This window comes from Pimephales promelas, chromosome 15, assembly GCF_988280905.1.
Source record: "Pimephales promelas chromosome 15, fPimPro1.hap1.1, whole genome shotgun sequence".
Classification (NCBI taxonomy): domain Eukaryota; kingdom Metazoa; phylum Chordata; class Actinopteri; order Cypriniformes; family Leuciscidae; genus Pimephales; species Pimephales promelas.
The window spans coordinates 29,557,002-29,580,901 of NC_142783.1; the positions used below are offsets into that span (position 1 = coordinate 29,557,002).

At 38.5% G+C, this 23,900-nt stretch overlaps 1 protein-coding gene across 1 annotated transcript in view; it reads left to right on the forward strand.

Annotated features, from left to right (window-relative positions):
* stard9 (StAR-related lipid transfer (START) domain containing 9) overlaps window positions 1-23,215 on the forward strand; it is a 43,428-nt gene extending 20,213 nt beyond the window's left edge. Inside the window, exons 8-32 of the mRNA XM_039667288.2 lie at window positions 1,205-1,347; window positions 2,147-2,214; window positions 2,592-2,689; window positions 2,766-2,966; window positions 3,047-3,144; window positions 3,238-3,315; window positions 3,848-3,925; window positions 4,816-4,995; window positions 5,624-5,678; window positions 6,405-6,530; window positions 6,629-6,711; window positions 7,614-7,675; window positions 7,984-8,156; window positions 8,397-8,868; window positions 10,206-17,138; window positions 17,962-18,162; window positions 18,236-18,419; window positions 18,526-18,666; window positions 18,739-18,832; window positions 18,917-19,083; window positions 19,194-19,258; window positions 19,338-19,540; window positions 20,798-20,877; window positions 20,969-21,127; window positions 21,951-23,215. Coding sequence (XP_039523222.2) covers window positions 1,205-1,347; window positions 2,147-2,214; window positions 2,592-2,689; window positions 2,766-2,966; window positions 3,047-3,144; window positions 3,238-3,315; window positions 3,848-3,925; window positions 4,816-4,995; window positions 5,624-5,678; window positions 6,405-6,530; window positions 6,629-6,711; window positions 7,614-7,675; window positions 7,984-8,156; window positions 8,397-8,868; window positions 10,206-17,138; window positions 17,962-18,162; window positions 18,236-18,419; window positions 18,526-18,666; window positions 18,739-18,832; window positions 18,917-19,083; window positions 19,194-19,258; window positions 19,338-19,540; window positions 20,798-20,877; window positions 20,969-21,127; window positions 21,951-22,052 — 10,244 coding nt within the window. The 3' untranslated portion in view covers window positions 22,053-23,215. The remainder of the gene's footprint in view (window positions 1-1,204; window positions 1,348-2,146; window positions 2,215-2,591; window positions 2,690-2,765; window positions 2,967-3,046; window positions 3,145-3,237; window positions 3,316-3,847; window positions 3,926-4,815; window positions 4,996-5,623; window positions 5,679-6,404; window positions 6,531-6,628; window positions 6,712-7,613; window positions 7,676-7,983; window positions 8,157-8,396; window positions 8,869-10,205; window positions 17,139-17,961; window positions 18,163-18,235; window positions 18,420-18,525; window positions 18,667-18,738; window positions 18,833-18,916; window positions 19,084-19,193; window positions 19,259-19,337; window positions 19,541-20,797; window positions 20,878-20,968; window positions 21,128-21,950) is intronic.
* Window positions 23,216-23,900: the final 685 nt, after the last annotated feature.

Consider the following 23,900-nt stretch of genomic DNA (forward strand, 5'->3'; position numbering starts at 1 on the left):
AAAGTGAACTTGATTGCTCTGTCATGGCGTTTTATGTACATAAGTGTGAATGCTGGCATCCAAAAACTGGTGCGTACCAAACAAGCGGGCTGAGATGCTGAAAAGATGGGTCCAAACAATCCCTGGTTCGGTTCAACCGAAATATGAATGCAACATAGACCATTGATATCTAAACTAACCAAAACAGGATGTAATGGGGTCCTTAAAAGGACAGAATGCTTAAGCATACCTGTTTTTTCTCATCATGGTCACAAATCTCATGATGTTGTCCATCACAGTTCAGAAACACTTTTATTTGTGTGCTACGGAGGAATTCCTGCAGCTGTTTTGACTCCTTTACACATTTTATAAACTTTTCTTGAGTTCTCAGCTGGTCAAAATGATCCGTCACAAAATATAAATATATTATATTTTGTTTGTTTCTTTAGGTTCAGTCTTAAAATGACAGTGTGAATACTAAGTGAACCAGGTCCTCAGTTCCCACCGCAACTTGTGTTGAGAGTAGCCAACTTGTAGGACTGTCTCTGCTTCTCCTCTTTTTTTGCTCTCTCTCTCTCTCTCTCTCTCTTCCTTCTTGTCCAACATCCAGTCATTGTGTGTATTAGGAGAAAGCCCAGTGCAGCAAAGGAAGTGACCTCACGTCCATGTGGCCGCTAGGAGCGGAGTAGAAAGGCATTGTGTATTGACCAGATGTCTTTTTCAAACATGTAAACACAAGTAACTCCAAAAAGTATTTGGACATAATGGATACTTGAAAAGGTTGAATAAAATCCTAGCATTAAATATAAAAATATATACCTTTTCTCATACTGTTCTGTTTTTTTTTTCTCAATTATTTTGAACTGTTTTGCTAATTCCCGACCAGAACTATATTATAATATGAATATATTATACATATATTACAATTTAAAACCTAAAAAATTAAAGTACAATGTAAATGTTTTGCTTGAAAAGTTGTGGTCACTGTACGCACATGTACATATGAACTGAGGCTAAACTCATACCCATTTACACCGTAAAAAGACCAATTAGTAAATGTTTTAGCACCACGGTCCACTTTATATTAAAAGTGGATTCAGCAGCATTCTCTTCCAGATTTTGTTCCTTTTACAGTAATCTGAGTGTCATTCTCAGGCAGGAAGAGAGTGTCTGTGACTCAAATTGTGGAAAGGATGATGATGATGCTATTATGTGTTTATCATAGGTCTTTCTCAGCATGTAGTGACCGACTACAAGCAAGCAGTGGATCTGCTTGAGGAGGGCATCGCTAACCGCATCACAGCCGCTACACACGTTCATGACGCTAGCAGTCGATCTCATGCCATCTTTACTATTCAATACACACAGGTTTGAATCTTTGATCATGTCCATAGCATCTGAAGATCTTTTTTTTAAAAAGCAAACTGCATTACACTAGTGTTGTTGTATGACTGGTTAAAGCACCTTAAAGCTCTAAATCGCTGCAAGTCACACTGGATATTTTCTTGCTTCATCACCTATGTGTCAAAACATATAATTAAATTACCTCTACATTATCATTCTACAATACAATACTTTTATACAGCAAGGACGCATTACATTGATCAAAACATTTCTGGTCCTGATAGAAATTGAACATAGAATTGAAAAGAGTTAAACTTTCTATTCATCTGCAAAGAATCCTGAAAAAATGTATCACAGTTTCCACAAGAATATTAAGTAGTACAACATTAATAATAATAAGACATGTTTTTTGCACCAAATCAGCATATTAGAATGATTTGTGAAGGCACCGGAGTAATGATGCTGAAAATTCAGCTTTGCATCACAGAAATATATTTACATTTTACAATACATTTAAAAAGAAAATAGTTATTTTATATTTTAATAATATTCCACAGACGTCAAATAAATGCAGCCTTGCTGAGGACAAGAGACTCCTTTCAAAAACATAAAATATCTTACCTAACTTTTGAATGCAGTAAAAAATATTTTTAGAAAACAATAAATTACTGCAGTATGTTTTACAAAAATAAAAAAAATTAAAAAATACTGTCTTTTAGTTTTACTTAATTTCATGTTTAATTCAATTTCTGAGTAAAAATTGTTTCTGTACCCATTTTCTTTCCCAGTATATTGTAGTGAGAATAGTGTTTTCTCTTTATAGGCTATTCTAGAAAATAACCTTCCTTCAGAAATAGTGAGCAAGATCAACTTGGTGGACTTGGCTGGCAGGTTAGTGTCTTTTTTTTAACTTTAAACAATCATTTCTTTCAGGCAGTATAGATCCTGTAAAGTCAACATCTTGATCAAGGATGTCCAAACACAGTCCTGGAGGGCCACTATCCTACAGAGTTTAGCTCAAACTTGCCTCAACACAACTGCTTGGAAGTTTCTAGTATGCCCCGTAAGACCTTAAATATCTGGTTCAGGTGTGTTTAAGTGGGGTGGGACAGTGGAATAACCAGGAGCAGGATTGGACACCCTTAATCTAAAATGTGCCTTTTACTGAACATGATAGAGAACCGTGATATATGACCAAGTTGCCCCCTAGTGGGTGATATCTGGAATGCAAGTGCAAGCACTGACTCTAACCCTCTTTGTGCCGTCAGTGAACGAGCAGACCCTCAATATTGCAGAGACAGAATAACAGAAGGAGCCAACATCAACAAATCTCTTGTCACCCTTGGCATTGTCATCTCCGCTCTTGGTAGGCCATGGCCTTCTCTACTCTTATCATCCTTTTCTTATCTTCTTTGTCATCACATTTCACATTGTTTTTCTAGCCCAAAACTCTCAGATGTTCAGCAGCAGTCAGAGCATTAACAGTGTGCTCAGTGAGGGTGAAGGGAGCACCGTGGGCAGCCAGTCCAGCTCTCTGTCGGGCAGTGGGCGCAGGCACTGCTTCATTCCCTACAGGGACTCTGTCCTCACCTGGCTTCTCAAAGACAGTCTGGGTGGCAACTCCAAAACCATCATGGTTGCAAGTGAGTCTTTCAGAGTGGTGAATTGTTTGGTATTTGTTGCAGCGCTAGAGGAACTGATTCTGAGATTGGTTTTCCGCCAGCTGTCTCGCCATCCAGCAGCAGCTACAACGAGACTCTGAGCACCCTCCGCTATGCAGCTCATGCCAGGAACATCGTCAACAAGCCAAGAGTCAATGAGGTTTGTCCAAATGCATTCAAAATGTCTGCAGAACATGTTTTCCTTGTGATTTGAAGTTAAGGAAACTAAAAAAAAAAACTTGTTTTACTTTAGGACGCCAATGTGAGGTTGATCAGGGAACTGCGAGAGGAAATTGATCGTCTGAAGAGCATGCTGCTCAACTTTGCAATGGTATTAGAACGTGTCAGTGTCCTGACCTTTTCATTGTCTACATATTTTAGTAATCATCATTGATATCTTTTGAATGCATAAACGCTGAAAATTCATCCTGTTTTAAAATTGGACATTACATTTTCATGAAACTTGTTGAGGGGGCTCAATTTGTGTGACATCAACTTCAGTTTTGGAATACAATTTGGTTACAAACAGACATACAGTACAGCTTTGATTTTTTACAAAATTAATATGTAGTGTCTTCTTTAAAAAAAGGCCGACCTGTCAAGTCATTTAGAACATATTTGAGGTTTACTAATTAACTATATGGAGTGAGAATTTGGACATGTGAGATTTCACTGTCCAAATTTCACATCAACAATAACAGAAACCAGTCTTCTTGTCCTGTGCTCTTTGCTGCTGCTTAGGAATGGGCACGTGTCAGGTGCCTGGTTAGGATATGGTGTCACAATGCCAATGATGTTAGCCACATTTCCATACTCGTATAAGACAAAAGTTTCTGACTGCTAATTGTTTTTTCCTTCTACAGCAGAGGAACCCCAGTCCGTCTCTCAGTGATGAGAGAGAAGGTAGCTTGTCTGATATAGTCCTACAGAATGAACTGAAGGTTAGATCACGTCCTTGAAACGCTGGAGTCTGTGTTAATTTTGAGCTCGCTCTTGAACTCTTTTTTTATGTGCACTACTGTTCAAAAGTTTGAGATTTTTAAATGTTTTTGAAATTTTATCCGGACTTTACTTCATGTAATTGCAACTTTATATCTTGCAATGTGACCGTTTCCTTATAATTACTATAAGAGAAAATACATTACAAAGAGTAGTATTGTGAAATATTATTAAAATTAAAATTTTAATTTTTAGAGCTAAACTCTGTATAGATCCTGTAAAGTTAAAAAAGACACTAACCTGCCAGCCAGGTCCACCAAGTTGATCTTGCTCACTATTTCTGAAGGAATGTTATTTTCTAGAATAGCCTATAAAAAGAAAACACTATTATCACCACAATATACACTTACACTGAAAAATGTAAATTTTATTAACAAATTTTAAAATGTACCATTGTTTATTCATGTGATGACAAAGCTAAGTTTTCAGCATCATTACTCCAGTCTTCAGTGTCACATGATCCGACCTTCATAAATCATTCTAATATGATGATTTGCTGCTCAAGAAACATGTCTTATAATTATCAATGTTGAAAACCGTTAATATTTGTGTGGAATATGTTTTTCAGGATTCTATGATGAAAAGAAATTTCAAAAGAACAGCATTTATTTGAAAGAGACATATTTAGTAACGTTATAAAAGTCTTTTTATATAAAGGTATTTCTTAACTAAAAACTAAAATCTGACCCCAGACTTTTGAACAGTATTGTACTGTAACACTTCTCATGTTACTGTGTTCCTAGGATGATTCACTTTAGTCGTTTTTGTGTGTGTGTTTTCCAGTTGTCTTTTCACTGGCTTTTTTTCACAGTCGCTCATGTTTCCTCTGCAGGTGGAGCAGCTGACTAAAGACTGGTCCGACAGTTGGCGTGATAAGCGAGCTCTGTTGGAGCGCTACAGTGTGGACATTAACCAGGACAGAGCAGGGGTTCTTATCCGCTCGCTTCTGCCCCATCTCATCGCTCTAGAGCCAGACGTCCTCAGCACAGGCGTCACTATCTACCACCTTCGGGTAGAATTATTCAGCTAGTTATACATTGCTTTTTCCTGGCACATCCATATTGCCTACAGCTAGTCTTTGCTCTACAAAATCCTTTGCTCGTTCGGGTCATTAACCAATGATTCTTTCTCTTTTCCCTCCAATAGATTCTCCCTTCACCTTTATTTCTCTTCTGTCTTTTCTTTTCTTGTTCTGTGTGCAAAACTCTAGAGATTCTTCTCACAGGAAGGTAAAGCAGCCCAGAGTTATGGTCATGTGGTCCAGATATTCGCCCTCTCCTTTTCACTTTCCTTCTTTCGTACTTTTTAGTGTGATTTGTGCTGGAACATTACTCAGTGGTGTATGTAAATCTGTGCGAAGAGATTAGTCCTGTAGCCTGTAAAAAATCTCAAGACAGCAATTTCAGCAGTTTCCTTGCTTTAAAAGTTAAAACCACCTGGGAATGATTGTGCGCCCTTGGAAACAGGCTTATATAAGCAGGCTTTTTATCCTTTATAAACAGTAGACAAATCCTAGGCTAGGCTTGGAGGTACGAAAGAAACAAAAACTATGAAATGGAAGAAGAAAAGGTTTCATTCTGGCCATGCACTAAATGCTCACTCTGACTTCTTGTAATGTTTGTTTCATTTTGGTGCTATAGGAAGGGGTGACACGAATTGGACCTCAGGGCGACAATCTGGAAGAGCCTCACATAGGTATCTCATATTCATCTCAACATCTTTAAGTGCTTTGATCCGTTTACGTCTGGTACTTACAATGCTAAATGGAGTTTTGCAGGGATGATGCAATTTTGTTGGACAAAACCTGTGACTTCTAAAAAGATCATATTTTAGATCTTCCGGTTTCTTTGTCATGAAATCAACCGGTTTTTTAATGGGGTTTTTGGTTAAATGCCTGAAATAAATGCCTTAACACAAACTCAAAATATTTGTATGTTTTATTCTAAGACATAAAATACATCAGTACTACCCAAAAGCTTTTACCCATCTTTAAAAGGTGGTTGCTAACAAGTGGCTAAATCGGATTACAATTTTGTCTGGGGCATTAAACGTCTTTATGAACAAACATTATGAAAACTCATCTAATGACGAGTTCACTTTCCCAGCCTCGTGTTTATAATCATGCTCTTGCAATTATTCTATCTTAGACTTTCAGGGAACAAAAAGTGGTCAGAATGTTAGTAATGGTCATGTAGAAGTCATGAAACTGGTGTAGTTTGTTAGTCTACGTTTAGCTTTTTTCCTGTGGCTACTGTATTTAGGCTTGAGTTTTGTGATCCAGTCACTCAAACCACTTTTGAAGGTGGTCAGAGACGCATATTTTGCCACATCACAAAATTTTGATACCAGTCTGAAGATCTGTATCGCAATATAATTATTTGAAGTGGACAGCAGTGATTAACTTGCACCTCAAACCCTCAGTCTTGCCAGAAGGTTCCTCCTGCGAGATCGGAAATAAGAGCGGGGTGGTGACTTTGAAGCCTGTCTCCGGGAACATCTGCATGGTCAATGACAGAGAAATCACGGAGCCCTGCAGACTTGCACAAGGTAAATGCAATGTGCAGAAAACAACCCTTCAACAATGTGTTTACATGATGTATTTTGATTATCCTGATGTATTACTGTGTATCTCTATTTCCCTTAAGGTGCAGTGATTACCTTAGGAGGACTCCATAAGTTTAGGTTCAACCATCCTGCAGAGGCGGCGGTTCTGAGAGAGAGGAGACGGGTACAGTCCATGCTTTGTAATGCATATATCCACTAAAAATTACCTTGAGATACGAGGGCTAAAGTACATGCACCACTTGCTTGACATACAGGAACAAATGAGGTTTGTTCTTGCATGCGACGCAATCGCATTTGAGCTTCCACAAGAACCAATGAGATTTGTTCTTGCATGTCAAGCAAACATGTTTGATTATTTCTTTTATTACTCACTGGCGTGAATAAAAGGTTAAAATAATATTTTTTATCATATAAAGTGTCTTTTCAGAAGGTTTGGATTAAACCACTCTATTCAACTGGAATATTTTAACAATGTCTTTTGTACATTTTGATGTGAAATATTATGTACAAAAATGAAACATATCTTCTTAGTAGTCTAAAAAAAAATCTACTTTTGGGTTTGGAATGACAGGTGAGTAAAGGATGACAGAAATTTCATTTTTGGGTGAACTATACCTTTAGGTTTTTAGTCAGTTGTCCAAAAAAATTAATATTACTTGTTTATAGGCTTTTTTTTTCTTTCAGTTTATTAGCATATTTTGTAGTTCATCTTTTAATTGATTACCCAGTCAGCCTTATTTAGTTAAATAGTGGGCAATTTTCAGGGGAGACTTAAAGAACTTTAAGTTACATTTCTAGAGATATTAGTTTGATTTGTGCTAGTGCGCTGTTTTTTAATTAAAATCTAAATGCCTAGTCAAGGTAGAAACCTTCTAAAAAATAATGTCTCTGATCCAAATCTGTTGAGAAAAATCTGATTTATTGAGGCATTTATTTTATTTTTTTAGGGCTTTCAAAGTTAACAAATGAATTAATTAATTAACTCTAGATTAATTAAATGTCTAATGGCATTATTTTTTATATAATGCAATTAATGGATATAATGTAAAATGTTGGTCTTTGCAGACTAGTGAAGGAGGTTTGGTCTACAGCTCTTCAGAGCTCAGCCTACCCAGTTCTGACACCAGGTAAATATGATTTGTTCATTCAAAAGCAGTAATTTTTTTAACTATATATACAGTATATTGTACATAAGTTCATGATGACGTTTCTAAATGTTCCTCTGGTAATGAGCCCTCTGGAGAAAATATTGTTTATACTGTAGAGTTGTCATGGTGTTGCTTGGTTACTACAGGGAGTATGTAGAAAACAAAAGAAATAAACAATGGAAGTACAATAGACGTGTATTAAAAGGTCTCTAAGTTTTCAGCACTATCTGTCATTTTCTGGTTGACTAGTGCATCATCCGTAGATTTTGTGTTTGTTGTGTTCCCAGGGTTGCTGGAGCAAGTGTTCATGAGAGCGGCAATGGGACAGCACCCAAACATCGACTAGAGGAGCAGCAGTGGTACATAGAGTGTCTAGGAGAGGAGATTCAGATGGAACAGAAAAGAGCGGAACGAGATCTGGAAAGAGAGCAGGCATGTCTCCGACAACAGTATACTGAGAGTGAGTACAGAAAACACACTGAGTTGTGCTTAAATGTTGGATTCAGAAAGGTTGACCTGAAATACTATATTATGCTCTTCAGCAAAGAACTTAAAAAATAGGCTTTTAAGTAATGGATTAAAACATTCACCCTAGTCAAATACTAAAGCAAATGAACCTGACAGTAAGTAAGAAATTGTCCTTTCAAATTGTTGTTTCAATTGTTGCTTCTCTAAACTCTGGTTTCTTTTGTATCTCAAGTCAAGCGGTGGATCTTGCAAGAAAAGCTACGACTTGCAGCCCACCAGGAACAGGGAATGCTTGAGTCAGGGGTTCAGACAGATCTCATACTTCCTATCGGTTTATCAAGTCAGGGGACTGAGAAAGAAGGCAGTGCTGAAACAGTCCCACCGTCACTCTTAATGGGTGACAGGAAAAGGGTGGTGCAGGAGGAACTGCTGAAACATCATGCATTACGAAGAGCTGAGAATCGTGTGCGCCGCAAAAGGTTACATTACCAACTGGAGAAGATTGCACGAAAGCGCCATCTGTTGGAGGCTAAGCGAGAGCTGCAGAGGATGGAAAATGAACTTCTACGAGGAGGCGATGAAGCCTTGTGTCCAGAAATGGGGTGCTATTCAAAGTTCAGGGGACGTCCAATGACTTTACGAAGGCATTCCTTTTCTGCTGATCTGCTGTCCCGATTGTATCCTCAGCACACTCCCATTTTTAGGTAGGTGTAACCCAGGTGATTAGCTAACATTGGGTCTCATTCACTAACCATGCATACACACAAATTAGTTTGAAATTAGCATATGAACATATTCACAAAACAAACATGATTCATCTATAACTTTCATACAAATCATGTATTTTTTTTTTTGGAACAACAGAAACCACGTGTACACAAAAACCATATACCCTCAGTAGTTCACTTTAAAAAAAAAAATGTCATGTCATCCGAGATATCTACATCTTTCTTTCTTCAGTCAAAAAGAAATTAAGGTTTTTGATGAAAACATTCCAGGGTTTTCTCCATATAATGGACTTCATTGGGAACCAAACGGTTCAAGGTCCAAAAGACAGTTTCAGTGCAGCTTCAAAGGGCTTTAAACGACACCAGACGATGAATAAGGGTCTTAACTAGGACCCTTTGAGTCCTGTCATGAACGCTCATCACAAAGCAGAGCAAGACGAGCATTTGTGCTTATAAAACGTAAACTTCATTATTTATTTTTTAAATGACCGATCGTTTCGATTGATTAGACCCTTATTCATCGTCTGGTGTCGTTTAATGCTCTTTGAAGCTGCACTGAAACTCTCATTTGGACCTTCAACCGTTTGGTTCCCATTGAATTCCATTATATGGAGAAAACCCTGGAATGTTTTCATCAAAAACGTTAATTTCTTTTCGACTGACGAAAGAAAGACATGGACATCTTGGATGACATGGGGGTGAGTAAATTATCAGCAAAAGTGAACTACTCCTTTAAAGCTCAAGCCTTGAGGTTCCTCTGAATACAATTTCAGATAAGTACATCTAGAGATGGCTAAGAGGTCCGTAACCTGAGTCTGTATAAAAGGTTTTATTGTGTTTGAACTGGTTTTGAGGATCGGCATTTCTTTTGGATCTTGCTGCCACTGCTCTCAGGCCAGAGTACATCTTTAGAAAGCATATTATGTTTGCTGAGAATGAAGAAAGGCTCTAAACTAAAGCTTGTGTGGAAAGTACTTTGGAGATGGTTTGAGCATGTTTTATGCAAATTACTTAACTTATGCACACAATTGCTTATAATACCTCACTTCATTTATATAATAAATACATTAACATTAGAACAAGCTGAAGAACAAATTCATGTGTGTATGCAGGCAAAAAAAAAAAAGATTTTTTTGTGAGTAAGACCCATGTGTCTGTTTTTTAAGTTTACCTGGTCTAAACAAGGAAGTAGTTATTCCATTTTATCCATGTGAAGATAACATTTATTTTAAAATGATAATCACTATCATTACACCAAGAACAGTATATTTTGTTTTTATTTAAAAAATGTATTTTCCTTTTTCTCCAAACAGCCAATTCCTTAAAAGGAATACATCTTCTGAGTGTACAGCATCTCAAGCTGGCTTAGCTTGTCCCACAAAATGGGAATCTGATGAATGTCTCCAAGATCAAAAGATCAGGCGCCGTTCAAACACAATGCCCTCAAGATATGACCAAGTTTCCTCAAGTTGGGCCAGTTTCTCAGACCCTATAAAAGATGCAAATTCACTTAAAGCGAAAAAAGCAAAAACTGCTTCCTCAAGGTTGTTAGTCAAGAAAAGCACAAGTGACCAATACAAGCATTGTCTGGATTCAAACACCAAAAGCACTAGAAAAGTATTACCTATAATAAAGCAGAAAACTACTGTTAAGGGAACAAAGAGTCTATCTCAAGGTGGAAATAAAAGTTTAGAGACCATCCGCAAGGTTTTTTCACACTCCGTTGGCTCTGGGTTCAGGACTGCCTTGGCAAAAGTTTTCCGCAAGCCACCATCAGGCTCGAGGGGACATAGAAGTGTGAAATCTGTTAACCAAGTGATATGTCAATTTAATGAGAAGTCAAACAAAAATAAGTCTGTGAAAGACCTCGAGAAAAAGCAGGAGCAGTGCCCGATCAAATCAACAATGTCTTATGAAAGTTTGGAGCAGCTTAGCTCATTAAAAAATAAGCAACCAAGGCACTGGCATAGTGCAGAAGCTCTGACGAGTACCAAGCAATATGGTGCAGTGCAAAAAGAAGCAGCTGGGTGGATGAAACTAAGTGGTGAGGAGGATCCCAATGGTTCTTCGGATTGTGATAGTATTTTCTCATTGGATTCGCTGTCATCAGCTTATGCCACAGCTCTGTCTGAGCAGCTTCAGCAAGAGGAATATAATTCCAGTGAAGCTGAGAGTGAAGACAGTCGGATGTCTCAAGATTCTCTTGTTGTGGAGACAAGTGGAAAGCATGTATATGTCAGACCAGTGCTCAGGTTTAAAAAAGTTTCAAGCCACTTAGCCTCACATCCATCATCGTTGTCATTAAGCTCTCAGTCAATCGGAAATAAAGAGGAGATAAAAATATCCAAAGATGTACCTGCAGAGGTTTTCTGGAGCCTAAATGGTAGTCAGAAGTTGAAACCGACGAATGGCCTTGGCTCTTGTCAAGCGTCTGAATCTAGACCCTGTAGTGGTGCCAGTATCAGAGAAACAGAGAATCCTCTTGCTCTTACTGATGCTTGGTCATCCACTGATGCAGCAGACAGTCCCAGAACCATCAGGGCTTCAGGACATTTGCTAAAACAGGATCCACACACACAGAGCAGTAGAACCCAAGGCTCTACTAGTCTGGATCTGTCAGACAACATGAATGTCTCAGAAAGCCAGAGCTCACCTCGCTCTGACTCCACTCAGGATGAAAATGCAACACTTGAAGAACAAAATAACACGTCCTTTGAGAATACTTTGTTGTTTGATAGCAATGAGAGTAATTCTAGTTTTATGGTTTTAGGGCAGGAGATGGATTTTAAGAAGCTGATTACCAATGCTGAACCATGTATAACTCACGCAGTGTGTGATTCTACAGATACCAATCCAGATGGGGTAGCATACACGCATATACTAACCACTGAATATGAACCACTGAATCCCATTGTGACTGAAGCATTGGTGACTAGCTCTTGTTCCAAAGATGGTGACATCTCAACAGATACTACAATTTTAAAGTGCTTACCAGTTAACTTAAGTTGGAAAGATTCACATATTAGTGAGGAGAACCCATCATCGTATCCAATGTACCCTGAGGATTCGTCTCTGAAGTCAAACTTAAACCTAACAATTGGTCAGGTTTCAACATACAACATTGCAGGAGATCCAGAAGTAAAGAACTCAAAAGCAACACCGATTCTAAATGAACCACTCATCAATGCAAGCCAAACCATGGATGATGATGATGATGATGAAAATAATTGTTTCTACTCAAAACAGTGCACTGAAATGGCTTGCATAAAAGATACCAAAAATTATGCCTTGACAATCGAACAATCAGAAAAGCATGATGAAGAAGTTAATAGTTTTGGCAGAGATGGTGAACGCTTTCGTGTCCAGTTGGGGAATGAGTCAGTCACTGGAACAAGCTTTGTGGGAAATATGAAGCTATCAAAGAAAAGTGATGATGTTTCAGACACTGAGACAACTCTCTTAAATATGAATCAGGAACAGTCTATTTGTTCAACTATCAACAGTGAATCAGTAAATGTATTGGTTTTGGAAAACTTGCTCACTAAGATGGAAAACTCTGATCAAGAGCTTAAAGAGAAGGAAATGGAAAGTGCCTTACCAACTAGTGATGCTCACAAGGATTTAATCAGCAAAGATCACATCAATATTTTTAGAAATGACAGCAGTACATTGGATCGTGGATTGACACCGACAAATTGTGATGGCCTGAAATCCTCTAGGAGTCCTGAGATTAAAAACATTAATGAGAACTGTAAAGAGGATGCAATTCAGATTTTGGAGAGAAAGACATTCAATAACAGATATTTTCAAATGAGCAACTCTGCAATTAATGATAAAATATCAGAGGTGGTGAAAGAACACTTTAATTTGTCTCTGAGAGAAGGCTGTGGTGAAGATCACGAGTTGGACTCAAAGAAAGAAGACGCTTCTTATGTTAAACTGGATGATTTCAAGTCCAAGACAAACAACTATGAATTTGATTACAAAAGTACTCAGGATGGACATGGTGAAAATAGTAATTCCCAGCATTTCTCACGTATGGCAAAATCAGACAATTATATGGACAACACTGTGAACTTGGAGAATGGGACAGAATCAAGACATTCTTTGACTATGAGTAGGACGTCTAATGCCGCGGAAGAGTTTATTGCGAGGAAGACAGAGAGAAAAGTAGAACAAGACAGTCCAAAATGTGGATATATTAACGAAAACGTGGAGACAGTGCCATATTGTGCTATAGAGGCACAGAGCACAGATAGAGTAAATTCAAGTGAATCAGTGTTGTCTTGTGCTAAGGAAACTATTATTGGGTTGAATACATCAAGAGAAAACATTATTGTATGCACCCAACTAAGAAAGTACATTGATGCTTCAACCCCTGTTCAAAAGCCACCCTGCATGTATTCACAAGCTACTCCATGTCTTAAGCTGACAACTGGGTTAGAAAAAGTCCAGAAAGATCATCAGTCCACATACCTGAATGCACAGATTGTCAGCAATGAAACAAAACAAGATGAAAATGTGACGATCTCAATGGAAATGCACAAACTTGATGACAAACCACTGACACATGGACATTCAAGACTTTTGAATGAAACCAAATGTTCACTGAGTGAAAACTGTTTTGTGAAGGACTCAACTCCTGTAATGTCCAGTCAATGCAACATTCCTCAGGTGTCATTACCCACCGAAGCAACAGTAAAACATACAGTCTTAGGTTTACTCTCTGAAGAGACAGATAGTGATATGGCTAACACATGTCAACAAACCATGGAAGACAGTGCTATAACGTTACCCAATTCAGAGGTAAAAACTAACAAAACACGTTCATATAATTGTACAACATTGAGTTTGGAACATGACCATTCAGCAGTGGACGAGAATTACCCTGCTCCTGAAGCCCGGCCTTTAAGCAAGCTAGCGTTTTATGAATTTGGTCCAGGAAACCTTGGAAAATATACCGGTTTTGTAAGCCAAGATAAAAATTGTTCTAAATATTCCTTGGAAAACATTACCACTGCTATCAGTTGTAGTAGTGATAAAGACAGAGTAAGATCCGTGGAGCACATACCTAACAGTTACTCTGAAGATTTCAGAAAAGATGCTTCTATTTCAGATTTACGCCATCAGGCATCACAAAGACCTCAAATCCACAATGGTAATATTGAAAAAGTTGACAAGGATCTACAAGCAGACAATCAGTCCATCTGCACAAGTAATGATGTGAAATGTGTGATTACATCTCAGCATAACAATAGTTACATCAAAGGGATTCAAAGTTTTGGTAACCAACCAATGAAATATCAAGATGCATATATGCCTAAAAATCACCAGTCATCTTGTAAACCTGATAAATCTGTGGCCAACCCCTCATCAACTGTTGAGGTATGTCACTGCACAAAATTGACTCCTTGCAATCAAAATACAAAGGATTGTTATAACAGATGTAAATCTACAGACAGAGGTAGAGGAGAAAATTGCACAACAGCAGATGCTACAAAAAATTTTGTTGGCAATGGCAATGATGATAGACGGAAAGGAAAACAAAAGCGAAGCAGAAGGGCCCACTTCATGGCACCTCCAAGTTCATCCACTGATTCTACACCTGATTTATCCTCAGATGAGTATTGTGTTTCTCATACCAAACCTTCTTCACGTGCAAACCTGCTTGCTGGCAGACGCAATGTAACGCCTCCACATAACGAAAGCATTCATTTACCTTCAAGAATTAGTCCAAGATTATTAGAAGCTCAACCAAGAGAGAGAGATACCCAGCAGCCTAACACAGGAATTACACCCTCTGTGTTTGGAGTTTCCTTACGTGGGGAAGCAGAGATTGAGACAATTGCATGTCAACAAGAGCTTGGTTCCACTGAAGAAATGCAAAAGACAGAGATGAATAAATCAAAGGTCGATGAAGACATTACTTTCAGGGTGAATGCTTTTGAGAAGACACAAACCCAGACAAGGGATTCTGCAATGCATTTTGCGTCAAGTGATATTAACCCATTTATTCATACAAGAACTACTATAGGGGTGAAAACAGCAGTCCCCAAAAAGCAGGTCTTTGGAAGTGCTGCTAGTATTTCTTGCCAACACTCTCCACTTAATAGTTCCAACAAGAATATGACCAGGTGCTGTAGTGTAGACAATGGCCTACATATTCAGGACCCACCTTTCAGTTCCCATTTGAGCACTTATGTAAATCATAAAGGGCTCTCTAGCACAATGAGTGGCAATGGATATTCTAGAGATCAAATTTCTTCTGAGCCTCTGCTGAAAGATGCTTATTATTCCTCTAGTTGTTCAAATAAGCAGACCCTAACTGCTTTGAAATGTGACTCTTACAGCGGTGCCTCAGAGGAGTTACGCCACAGTTCAGGTCAAGTTGATGAAATAGTCCTGGTCTACTCCTCTGAGTATGAATCACAGGAACATCCGAGTCCAAGCATGCGTGATCATGGAACACAGACCATTGAGGTTAATAAGGACCTTAAAAGAAAGAGCCGTCACAGAAGAAGCAGCACCTTGACACCAGTGTCCAAACCGGGGAATAGTGCCCCAACCACATGGGCAAGTCTACAGAACATGTCTGAACATCTCTCTGACCTGATACATAACACCTCTGATCTTCTGGGGAACATACAGTGTATGCGAACAGGGGGAAGGCCACCAAAATATGACTGTCCTAAACACTGTTTCCAGGTTTCTACTGTGCATTCTGGCAGTAACCACAAGATGGACAGTAGTACACAAACTTCATTGGATATTGGGGTCCAGACAGAGAATGCTTCTGTGTCTAAGAATGCTACATCCCATGAAGTAAATGTTATTGTCAAAGTGATTGGCTCAGATATTTGCAATGTGTCCCAGCTAGATGGTGATGCAGAAAATGAACAAGCTTTTGAAAGAATTAAAAGCCTGCCTGATTTACGTCCCAAAGGCTCAAAGGGAAAAGACAGTCCAAATTTTCAGATTCCTCCCCAAAAGGTTCTTTCATTAGAGACAATTGTACCGAATCTGGATTCCGCCACTTTGGAAGCTTTTGAAGGTGACGCCAGAGATCGTTCTTATAAGAAACACTCACATATAAAGCAAAAGGACAATCAGACTTATCACAGAAATGTAGACCAGAGGACATGCTTTAATAAACACATTATGCTCATGGATCGTGCATGCTCCCCTATCCTTACAGTGAATGCTGCAAGAAACACCCAGCAAAGACAAACAACCCATGGTTTAGTAAACTATAAGACAACTGAGGGACAACATATCGCTGAGAAACAATGTTCAAAAGTATACAACATGCAATTTAAAGGTCATAAAATGTCTAAACATGAGAATATAGTACTAGCTCAGAAGAACCTTCACAGTAAAAATGCAAAAACAATATCTCCATCAGTATCATCTGTGACATTTGAAAACCAGAGTGACCTTAGTTGTCCAAATCTGTATGGATCTGACTACTCAAATAGCGTCTTTCCCCGAAGCAAATGTATGCAAAATGAGAGAAATGAATACTCCCGTGAAGCTGAGGACAGGGTTAACTGTTCTCCATCTCACCCACAAAGAGTCTCCCTCTCTCCTTCAAGCAGTACCATTGGTGTCCAACTTGCATCATCCTCAGTTCAAGTTAGACCATCTAAATTGGAAACTTCAGAAAGGCCTCATTTGTCAGCTGTGAAAAGCCAGTTGAGTCACAGATCATCTGAGTATATAATAAAGTGCTGGGATCATTCGAATCAAAGTAAAATGCAACAGCAGGAAGATGATGTGATGTCTCTGGTGCCAAGCAATTGCAACACAGATGTTCTGGTCAGCATCAATCCTCTGGCAGAGACCAGCATGCTCAGAGAATATCAGTGGATTCCTGATGATCTGCCCATGCACAACAAATTTACTAACTGGTCTGGCATCAGTCAGCAGGCACCAACTGGACATCACTCCACAAGGCTCAGTCCCAGTCACCGCCAGCCAATGGAGTCACAAAGCCCTATTTCTGTCTATAAACCAGAGTCATCCGAGAAAGCGGATAGGAGAACACAAGAAATTGAGAAGCTGAGGAAAGAACGTGAACAGGTTTTAGCATCTGTACATCTGGATCTGAGCCCTCCTCAGCTGACTGTTGAACTCACAGAGGCCAGGCTGCACTATGGCCAAGGGGAAACCGACACTCTGCTTAAAATGCTCAAGTCTGGTTCTAAAGAAGTATCTTCAGCCTGTAACAAACAGGAGCTCCTTAGCAGGTCTGTATAATCTGTGATTTAGGTATTTTAAGTATTACAATGTTCTGCGTTTTTAAAGTTTAGCTTTCTTTAGTTTTATTATAATCTTTGACTGTTGACTTTTATAGGGTGCTTTCACACTAGCACTTTTGGCATGTACCCGGGTTGTGGATGTCAGAATTTGGTTTGTTTGGATGATGTGAATGACCCCAATTTGATTTTTTTTATTCTTTTTTACAACTTTTCGGCGCACCTAAGAAATCTATTGGACATCTCCAATAGACCCAGATTTTTCCCTCTATGAACTGAAACGATCCAGTCCGCACCCCACAGAACCCCTAGTTTAATTACACGTCAAACTCACTACTCCACCACAGACCCAGGTCATCATCAGCATGGTTTCATCTCTCAATTTCCCCAATTAAGTCATTTATGTTTGTCTCTTACCCAATTCTCAGTTCCAATGGAGTTCAGTTTAGAATCAAAAGGAGGAATATACTGTAGTACAATCAGTCAGACGCACAGTGGATACAGTTATAAAAAGAATTAAAAGAGTAAAAAGATTATACATAGATAAACTTCTCATCTGGCAAATCACTGTTCTGTGTTTGTTATGTTCTTTTGGCACGCCTAAGAAATCAATTTAACGTCTCCAATAGACCTGATTTTTCCCTAAAATTAAAGTACAAAACTGAGATAAGCAAACACTATGCATTTTACCGTCTTTTAAGGGGGAGAGTGGAACAATCAAACTCTGGTTTGGACCAACTAAGAAACTGAACCTAATGTGAAAGCACCTTTAGTTTACAGAGCTTGTTATGAATTGAATTCTATTCTGTCTAAGGCATAGGAAGAGCATTGACAGTTTGAGAAAAGAGAGAGAAGCCCGTCTCCAGATGTCTCGTCGTGCTCGGAGTCTCAGTCCCAGTAAGCATCGGATCCCTATAAATAATGAGAAGGAGCAAACTCAAAGAATTTCAGACCTGCCTAGCAGACGTCAGGAATATCTGCAGCAGCTCAGACAAGAGATTGTCGAAACCAGCAGGTGATTTGGAAATGCATTAAACAAAAGATAATATTCTATAAATATATATACTAAACCAGATGTTCTTCCCCAGAGTTCCTGATCCACCAAGGCGGGAGGGTCAGTGTCCATCTGATATTGAGCTGCTATTGCGTGACTACAGCCGAGCCCGCGAGGAGGCAAGAGTGGAGATTGCCCGTGCACGAGATCGACTCCGTGAGAGGGCCGAACAGGAGAAGAGACGAATACAGCAACAAGCTCTCTCGCAGGCAGTCAAGGTCAGTGGCACTTGATCATTCTTAATTCTTATAAAGTATTGTTGCCCTTTTTTCATTTAGAAATCGTTTCATATTTCCTTTTCTTCTCTCCCTGTGTCTTGCGTAGGATGACCTGCTGTTTCGTACACGCATTAGTAACAGTACGTTATGTAGTGGTTCAAACCTGAGTCTTTCCTCAGGGCCCACTTCAGGGTATAACAGCAGCAATGCTGCCATACTCAAAGACATTACCTCACCATTAATACAGGTAAGGCACCACACTAAAAAGTGTATTTTAATTTAGAAAGCTATTTTTCAAGCTCTTCACCTCATTCCTCAGGTAAATGGAGCCTCAGAATTCAAAGCAAGGACTCGACCTCCTGTGATCCCGTTGCAGACTTCAAAAGCTCAGCGTAGATGGCTGTCAGTCCAGGGTGAGCAATAACCCATAAACAATTGGAAACCCAAGGGCTATGCTTCGAATTCACTTAATTAATCAGATCCACTATTATCTCTAGATGTCAGCCTGCAGACATCGGTCACTGGATATGAACCTGAGTCTTCCTCTATTCCATCACCTCCTCCCCGTGCTCGACAACGCACTCTCTCCTTTGGCTCTCCCTCATCTATATCAGCTTCATATCAGGATATCGCAGACTGCACTCTTGCCAGTGCTATCTCTGAAGTATGCAACTCCAAATTACTGAAGTTTCAAAATATGCATTAACATAAGTTTCAAAATATGCGAGAGCGCGTCGATGTGAAATACTTCATGGACTTGCTTGACTTTTTTAGGTATATCTGGCCTCTGGAGGTAATGTGAGGAATTTGCTGGCTGGGAAAGCAGCTTCTGGCTGGAGGTACACTAATATGCATATTGTGCATGTATAAGTCTTTTACAGTACATGTAGTCCGTCCTCAAGTTCCATTTCTCACCAGGCATCAAGGCGTGGAGAGAGGTGTTCAAGTCTTTCACAAGGCTACTTCCAGACCCTCAGCTCATGGGTTTCTTGGAGCAGTAGAGCTGGAGAGACCGCTGGCCAGTCTGTGGTGTATAATTCGAGATCATTCAAAGACTCACCTCTACCACGAGTCTATTAAATCTGCCTGGACACGACCACTGGACGAATGCACACAACTAGGTAAATCCCAGTGTACACTGTACGATTTTGCTATCTGAGACAAATTTCTGGGATCTTAAAGGATTTTTATTGTCTTAGGTTAAACTTGTGAGTCTTTGATCACCTAGTGCAATGGTATTCAAATAGGGAACCGGTTCTGGACTCTGGTTTGGACGGAGTTTCCATTCAGACCGCATTTTACAAGTTCTGCAGGTTAACTTTAACAGTGTGTCATAACATTGGAGTGCTACACACCACAAGTGCTCAGGGTTGTTTAATGTGATGATCTTTTGATGCTACAACCTCTTATATTTTTATCTAAAGCGATATGTCTATGTTTTTGAGATCACATTGTACACAATCTGTCATTACATTATCTCATTGAAAAATCGTAGAGGGAACAGCAGGCTTAAAGGAGTAAAAAAAACTTTTGCTGATAATTTACTCACCCCCATGTCCACATCCATCCATTCTTTCTTCAGTCGAAAATAAATTCAGGTTATTGATGAAAACAGTCCAGTATTTTTCTCCATATAATGGACTTCAGTGGGAACCAAACGGACAGTTTCAGTGCAAACTGTTCAAAGGGCTTTAAACGATTCCAGACGATAGATAAGGGTCTTATCAAGCAAAACGATCGCTCATTTAATAAATAAATAACAAAATTTAAGTTTTATAAGTTCAAATGCTCGCCTTGCTCTGTTCTGTGACGCACGTTTATGACTCTCCTGTTCGAACTCGTTCATCAAAATGAACAGATCTTTTTGGTTAGTCATTTGGTTCATTCAATGAACGAAACAAACAAATTGACTCAGGAAAAGATTTGTTCATTTTGATGAATGAGTTCGAACAGGAGAGTCACGAACGTGCATCGCAGTAGGCGAGCATTTGAGCTTATAAAACTTAAACTTTATTTATTTATTTATTTTGTTTAATGAACGATCGTTTCGCTTCATAAGACCCTTATTCATCGTCTGGAATCGTTTAAAGCCCTTTGAATAATTTGCAGTTTGTACTGAAACCTTGAACCGTTTGGTTCCCATTGAAGTCCAATATATAGAGAAAAATGCTGGAATGTTTTCATCAAAAACCTTAATTTCTTTTCGACTGAAGAAAGGATGACATGGACATCTTGGATGACATGGGGGTGAGTAAATTATCAGCAAAAGTTTTTTTTAAAAGTGAACTAATCCTTTAATAGGTAAGAGCGGTTACAATTATAACGTAATGTACTTTTAGTGATTGTATTGCTTTGTCTCTGTCTTTCTCTCCAATCAGTGTATTTGTTGATGGACATATCCAACTGCCAGCTTAAACAGCCGCGGGACTTCTGCTGCCTCAGTACAGAATCTAAACAGGTGTCCTGTATACTCTTTTCTGTGAATGGCTTTATCCAAAAGTGCCTTACCTTAATCACTCATTCATTTTGATCCATTTTCTTTTCTTTAGGATGATATGTGGGTGCTGGCCATGCAGTCTGTATTTGAGGAGACACTGCCACGTCCCAGTGTGGATACTATCCGTGGTGAGATGCTACCCAGCGCGTGGATCCTTCAACCCAGCCAGCGTAATGGTCGAGAGGTTGTCACAGTCATCTACTTGTTACAAGTAAGTGTTTTTACCCTTGCAAGCATTTACATTAGCATTATGCTTGCTTAAAGGAATAGTTCACCCAAAATGGAAAATTCTGTCATTATTTATTCACCCTCAAGTTGTTCCAAGTTGTTGTTGTGTGAGTTTGTTTCTTCTGCTGAACACAAAAGAAGGTATTTTGAAGAATGTCAGTAACCAAACAGTTGATGGACCCCACTGACTTCCATCTAAAATCGAAATCGTGACACCCTTAGTATGGGTGACTATGTGTAGGAATTGCTGCCATTTAGCGTTGAAAATCTATTATGCATTCAGACGAATTGTGGTCTCCAGCGCCTTGCTTTTTGAAATGCGCGTTGCATCTACAGTTCGGTAACTGTTATGTACCAAAAAGCTATGACCGGATTAGCACTTCGTCAAGTGTTTCTTCGGGTGAACAGGTTTGTTATTTCAAACAAACAGCAACCTGACACAACAAATGAACTAATGTTAAAGTATGAATTACTGACTGTGAAAAACATGAACTATTGTAATAAGTAGTTAAGCCTTCTTTATTATATGTTATTATGTTCGTTATATTTTATGAAGTAGCCTACGTGCATTAGATATCATCATCAACTTGTTCATCTTGAAACAATGAAAAAAGCTAGGGAACTGAAAAAAGGCTAAGCAACTGAAAAAAGCACAAATGTCAGGGCATGTCAGAATATCTCAAGGATCCCAAAAACACCTTGGACCCCAGGGGGTTAAAGAGTGAGTAATTATGACATTTTTGGGTGAACTATCCCATTAACTACGACATTACCTGAGATAATCAATTGTCAATCGTTCCCTATAGGTGGATTTGGGAACCCCGTCCTTGGCTCCTAGACTGCTGAATTCAGTATCTAGGAAGCAAGCAGCTGTCATAGCAGAGCTCGATTCTTTCTTTTCTTTGTGACAAATCGGGTTACACATGTAGCAACAAGCACTTACACTAAAAGCCTGAAGGTTTTTGCAAAGATTTGCACCTCATGTTCATGCTCTATACTTGATTCTTTTTCACATAGCACTGATGGTATGAATATTTTGTGTAACAAATTTATTTTGCCACTTAAAAAAAAATGTCTTTATTTTTTCTGTTATTATGAATCAGTTTGGGGTGCCCCCATGTGCCAAAGTATTGTTTATTCTTAAAAAAAAGGAAGGTTGTAATACTTTGATCAATGTGAAGACCCAAAGCTATTTTTGTTTTCATTTATGTACATATTTATCACGATTATCATTGATTACACTATACATAGCTCGGCTTATTGAAGGGATATTCATATCTAAACAATCCACTGTATTACAGTATTCCTTTAATGCATTGCATTGTCTTAAGCTACTTCATCAGCTGTAGAGACGTGTTTTTGAAATTATTTCTGCAATATCCAGTGCCTTCCATACACGTTATTTTTGTGGGTAGCATCATTTTGTTTTTCTGTTTGTGCAAAATTTCTGTGTAATTGTTAACACAGAATTTATGACAAGTTCTATCAGCTGAGATAGAATAGATTGACTGTCATAAAAATGATTGACTGCGAAGCAATTGTTGATATTGATACTTTCAGTATTGTCATTTTTTATTGTGTATGCAAAATATTCTTTTACGTCTCTCTGTTTAATGAAATGCAATCAAATGTTATTAATTTGTAATACGAGTTGTTATGCTCTACAGTGGCTTCAGCTATATAAATTATACACGCATCTAAATTTGCAAGACATTACAATTTGACATGGTAATCAAGAGAGCTTTTGCTCAAGCACTGTAGAATGTAACAAGACCAGTGGTTTTATTTGTAACATAGACTTTTGTTGCCACTGACGCATTCAAAAAGTATACCCTATAAATGAAGGATTTTTTTTATTATAATCACGTTGTTTTAATATACTGTAAAGGCCTTCTATAATATGTAATCTACTATATCTAAATGTAAATAGTTTATCATTTGATATGTTATTATTATATTTTTTTATGTTTTAAAATGGCTTCATTATAACTTTTGTCTTTGCAAGAGCTTCCAAAATCTTAATTTATGAACCAGAACATATTTTTATTAAATACATTTGGCATTTTTTATACATGTTTCTCGTTTTAAGTCTTTATTTTAGTATTTAAGAGGCTGACCTTAGGATATTTGCTGGTACGAAATCACAACACTACATTTCTAACTGTAAGTTAAGTTGTTTTTTAAGTGACTACTGGGATTACTGTGCATGCTTCTTGTTACTGGAATGAAGCAGTACACACAGAACAGAAGATGATATCTTAGGCTATTAGTGGGGTGAAGATGACCTCTGGTGGTGATCTGACATAACATAAATCCTAATCAAAAACAAATGGTATAAGGTAAGTGATCAGGTATGTAGAATTTAATATTTTTTCAAAAAATGTCTGTTAGCATAGGCCTAATCATATCAGTAGTGCCGAATTCTGTGTCCCTAGTAGGTGCTGTAGTAATGGGTTGGGATTAGGTCGGATTAGCTCGATACAGCGCTTAATATGGTGACGTAATTTAATGGATCCCAGAATTCAGCACAACATGGGGACTGTGGTGCGGATCTGGCCATTCACCCATCCCATCCCTCTTTTCCCCCACTTTCCTATCTGTTTCTGCTGTCCTTTCCCAAAAATAAGGCCAACAATTTAGACAAGTGAAGAGATTAACTGATTACACTCAGAAAGACTAAATAGTTGCATACTGATTTTAACACAATATATGTGATATCCATTTTAATTTTTGAATTAATGTTTTAATTGTTGGCT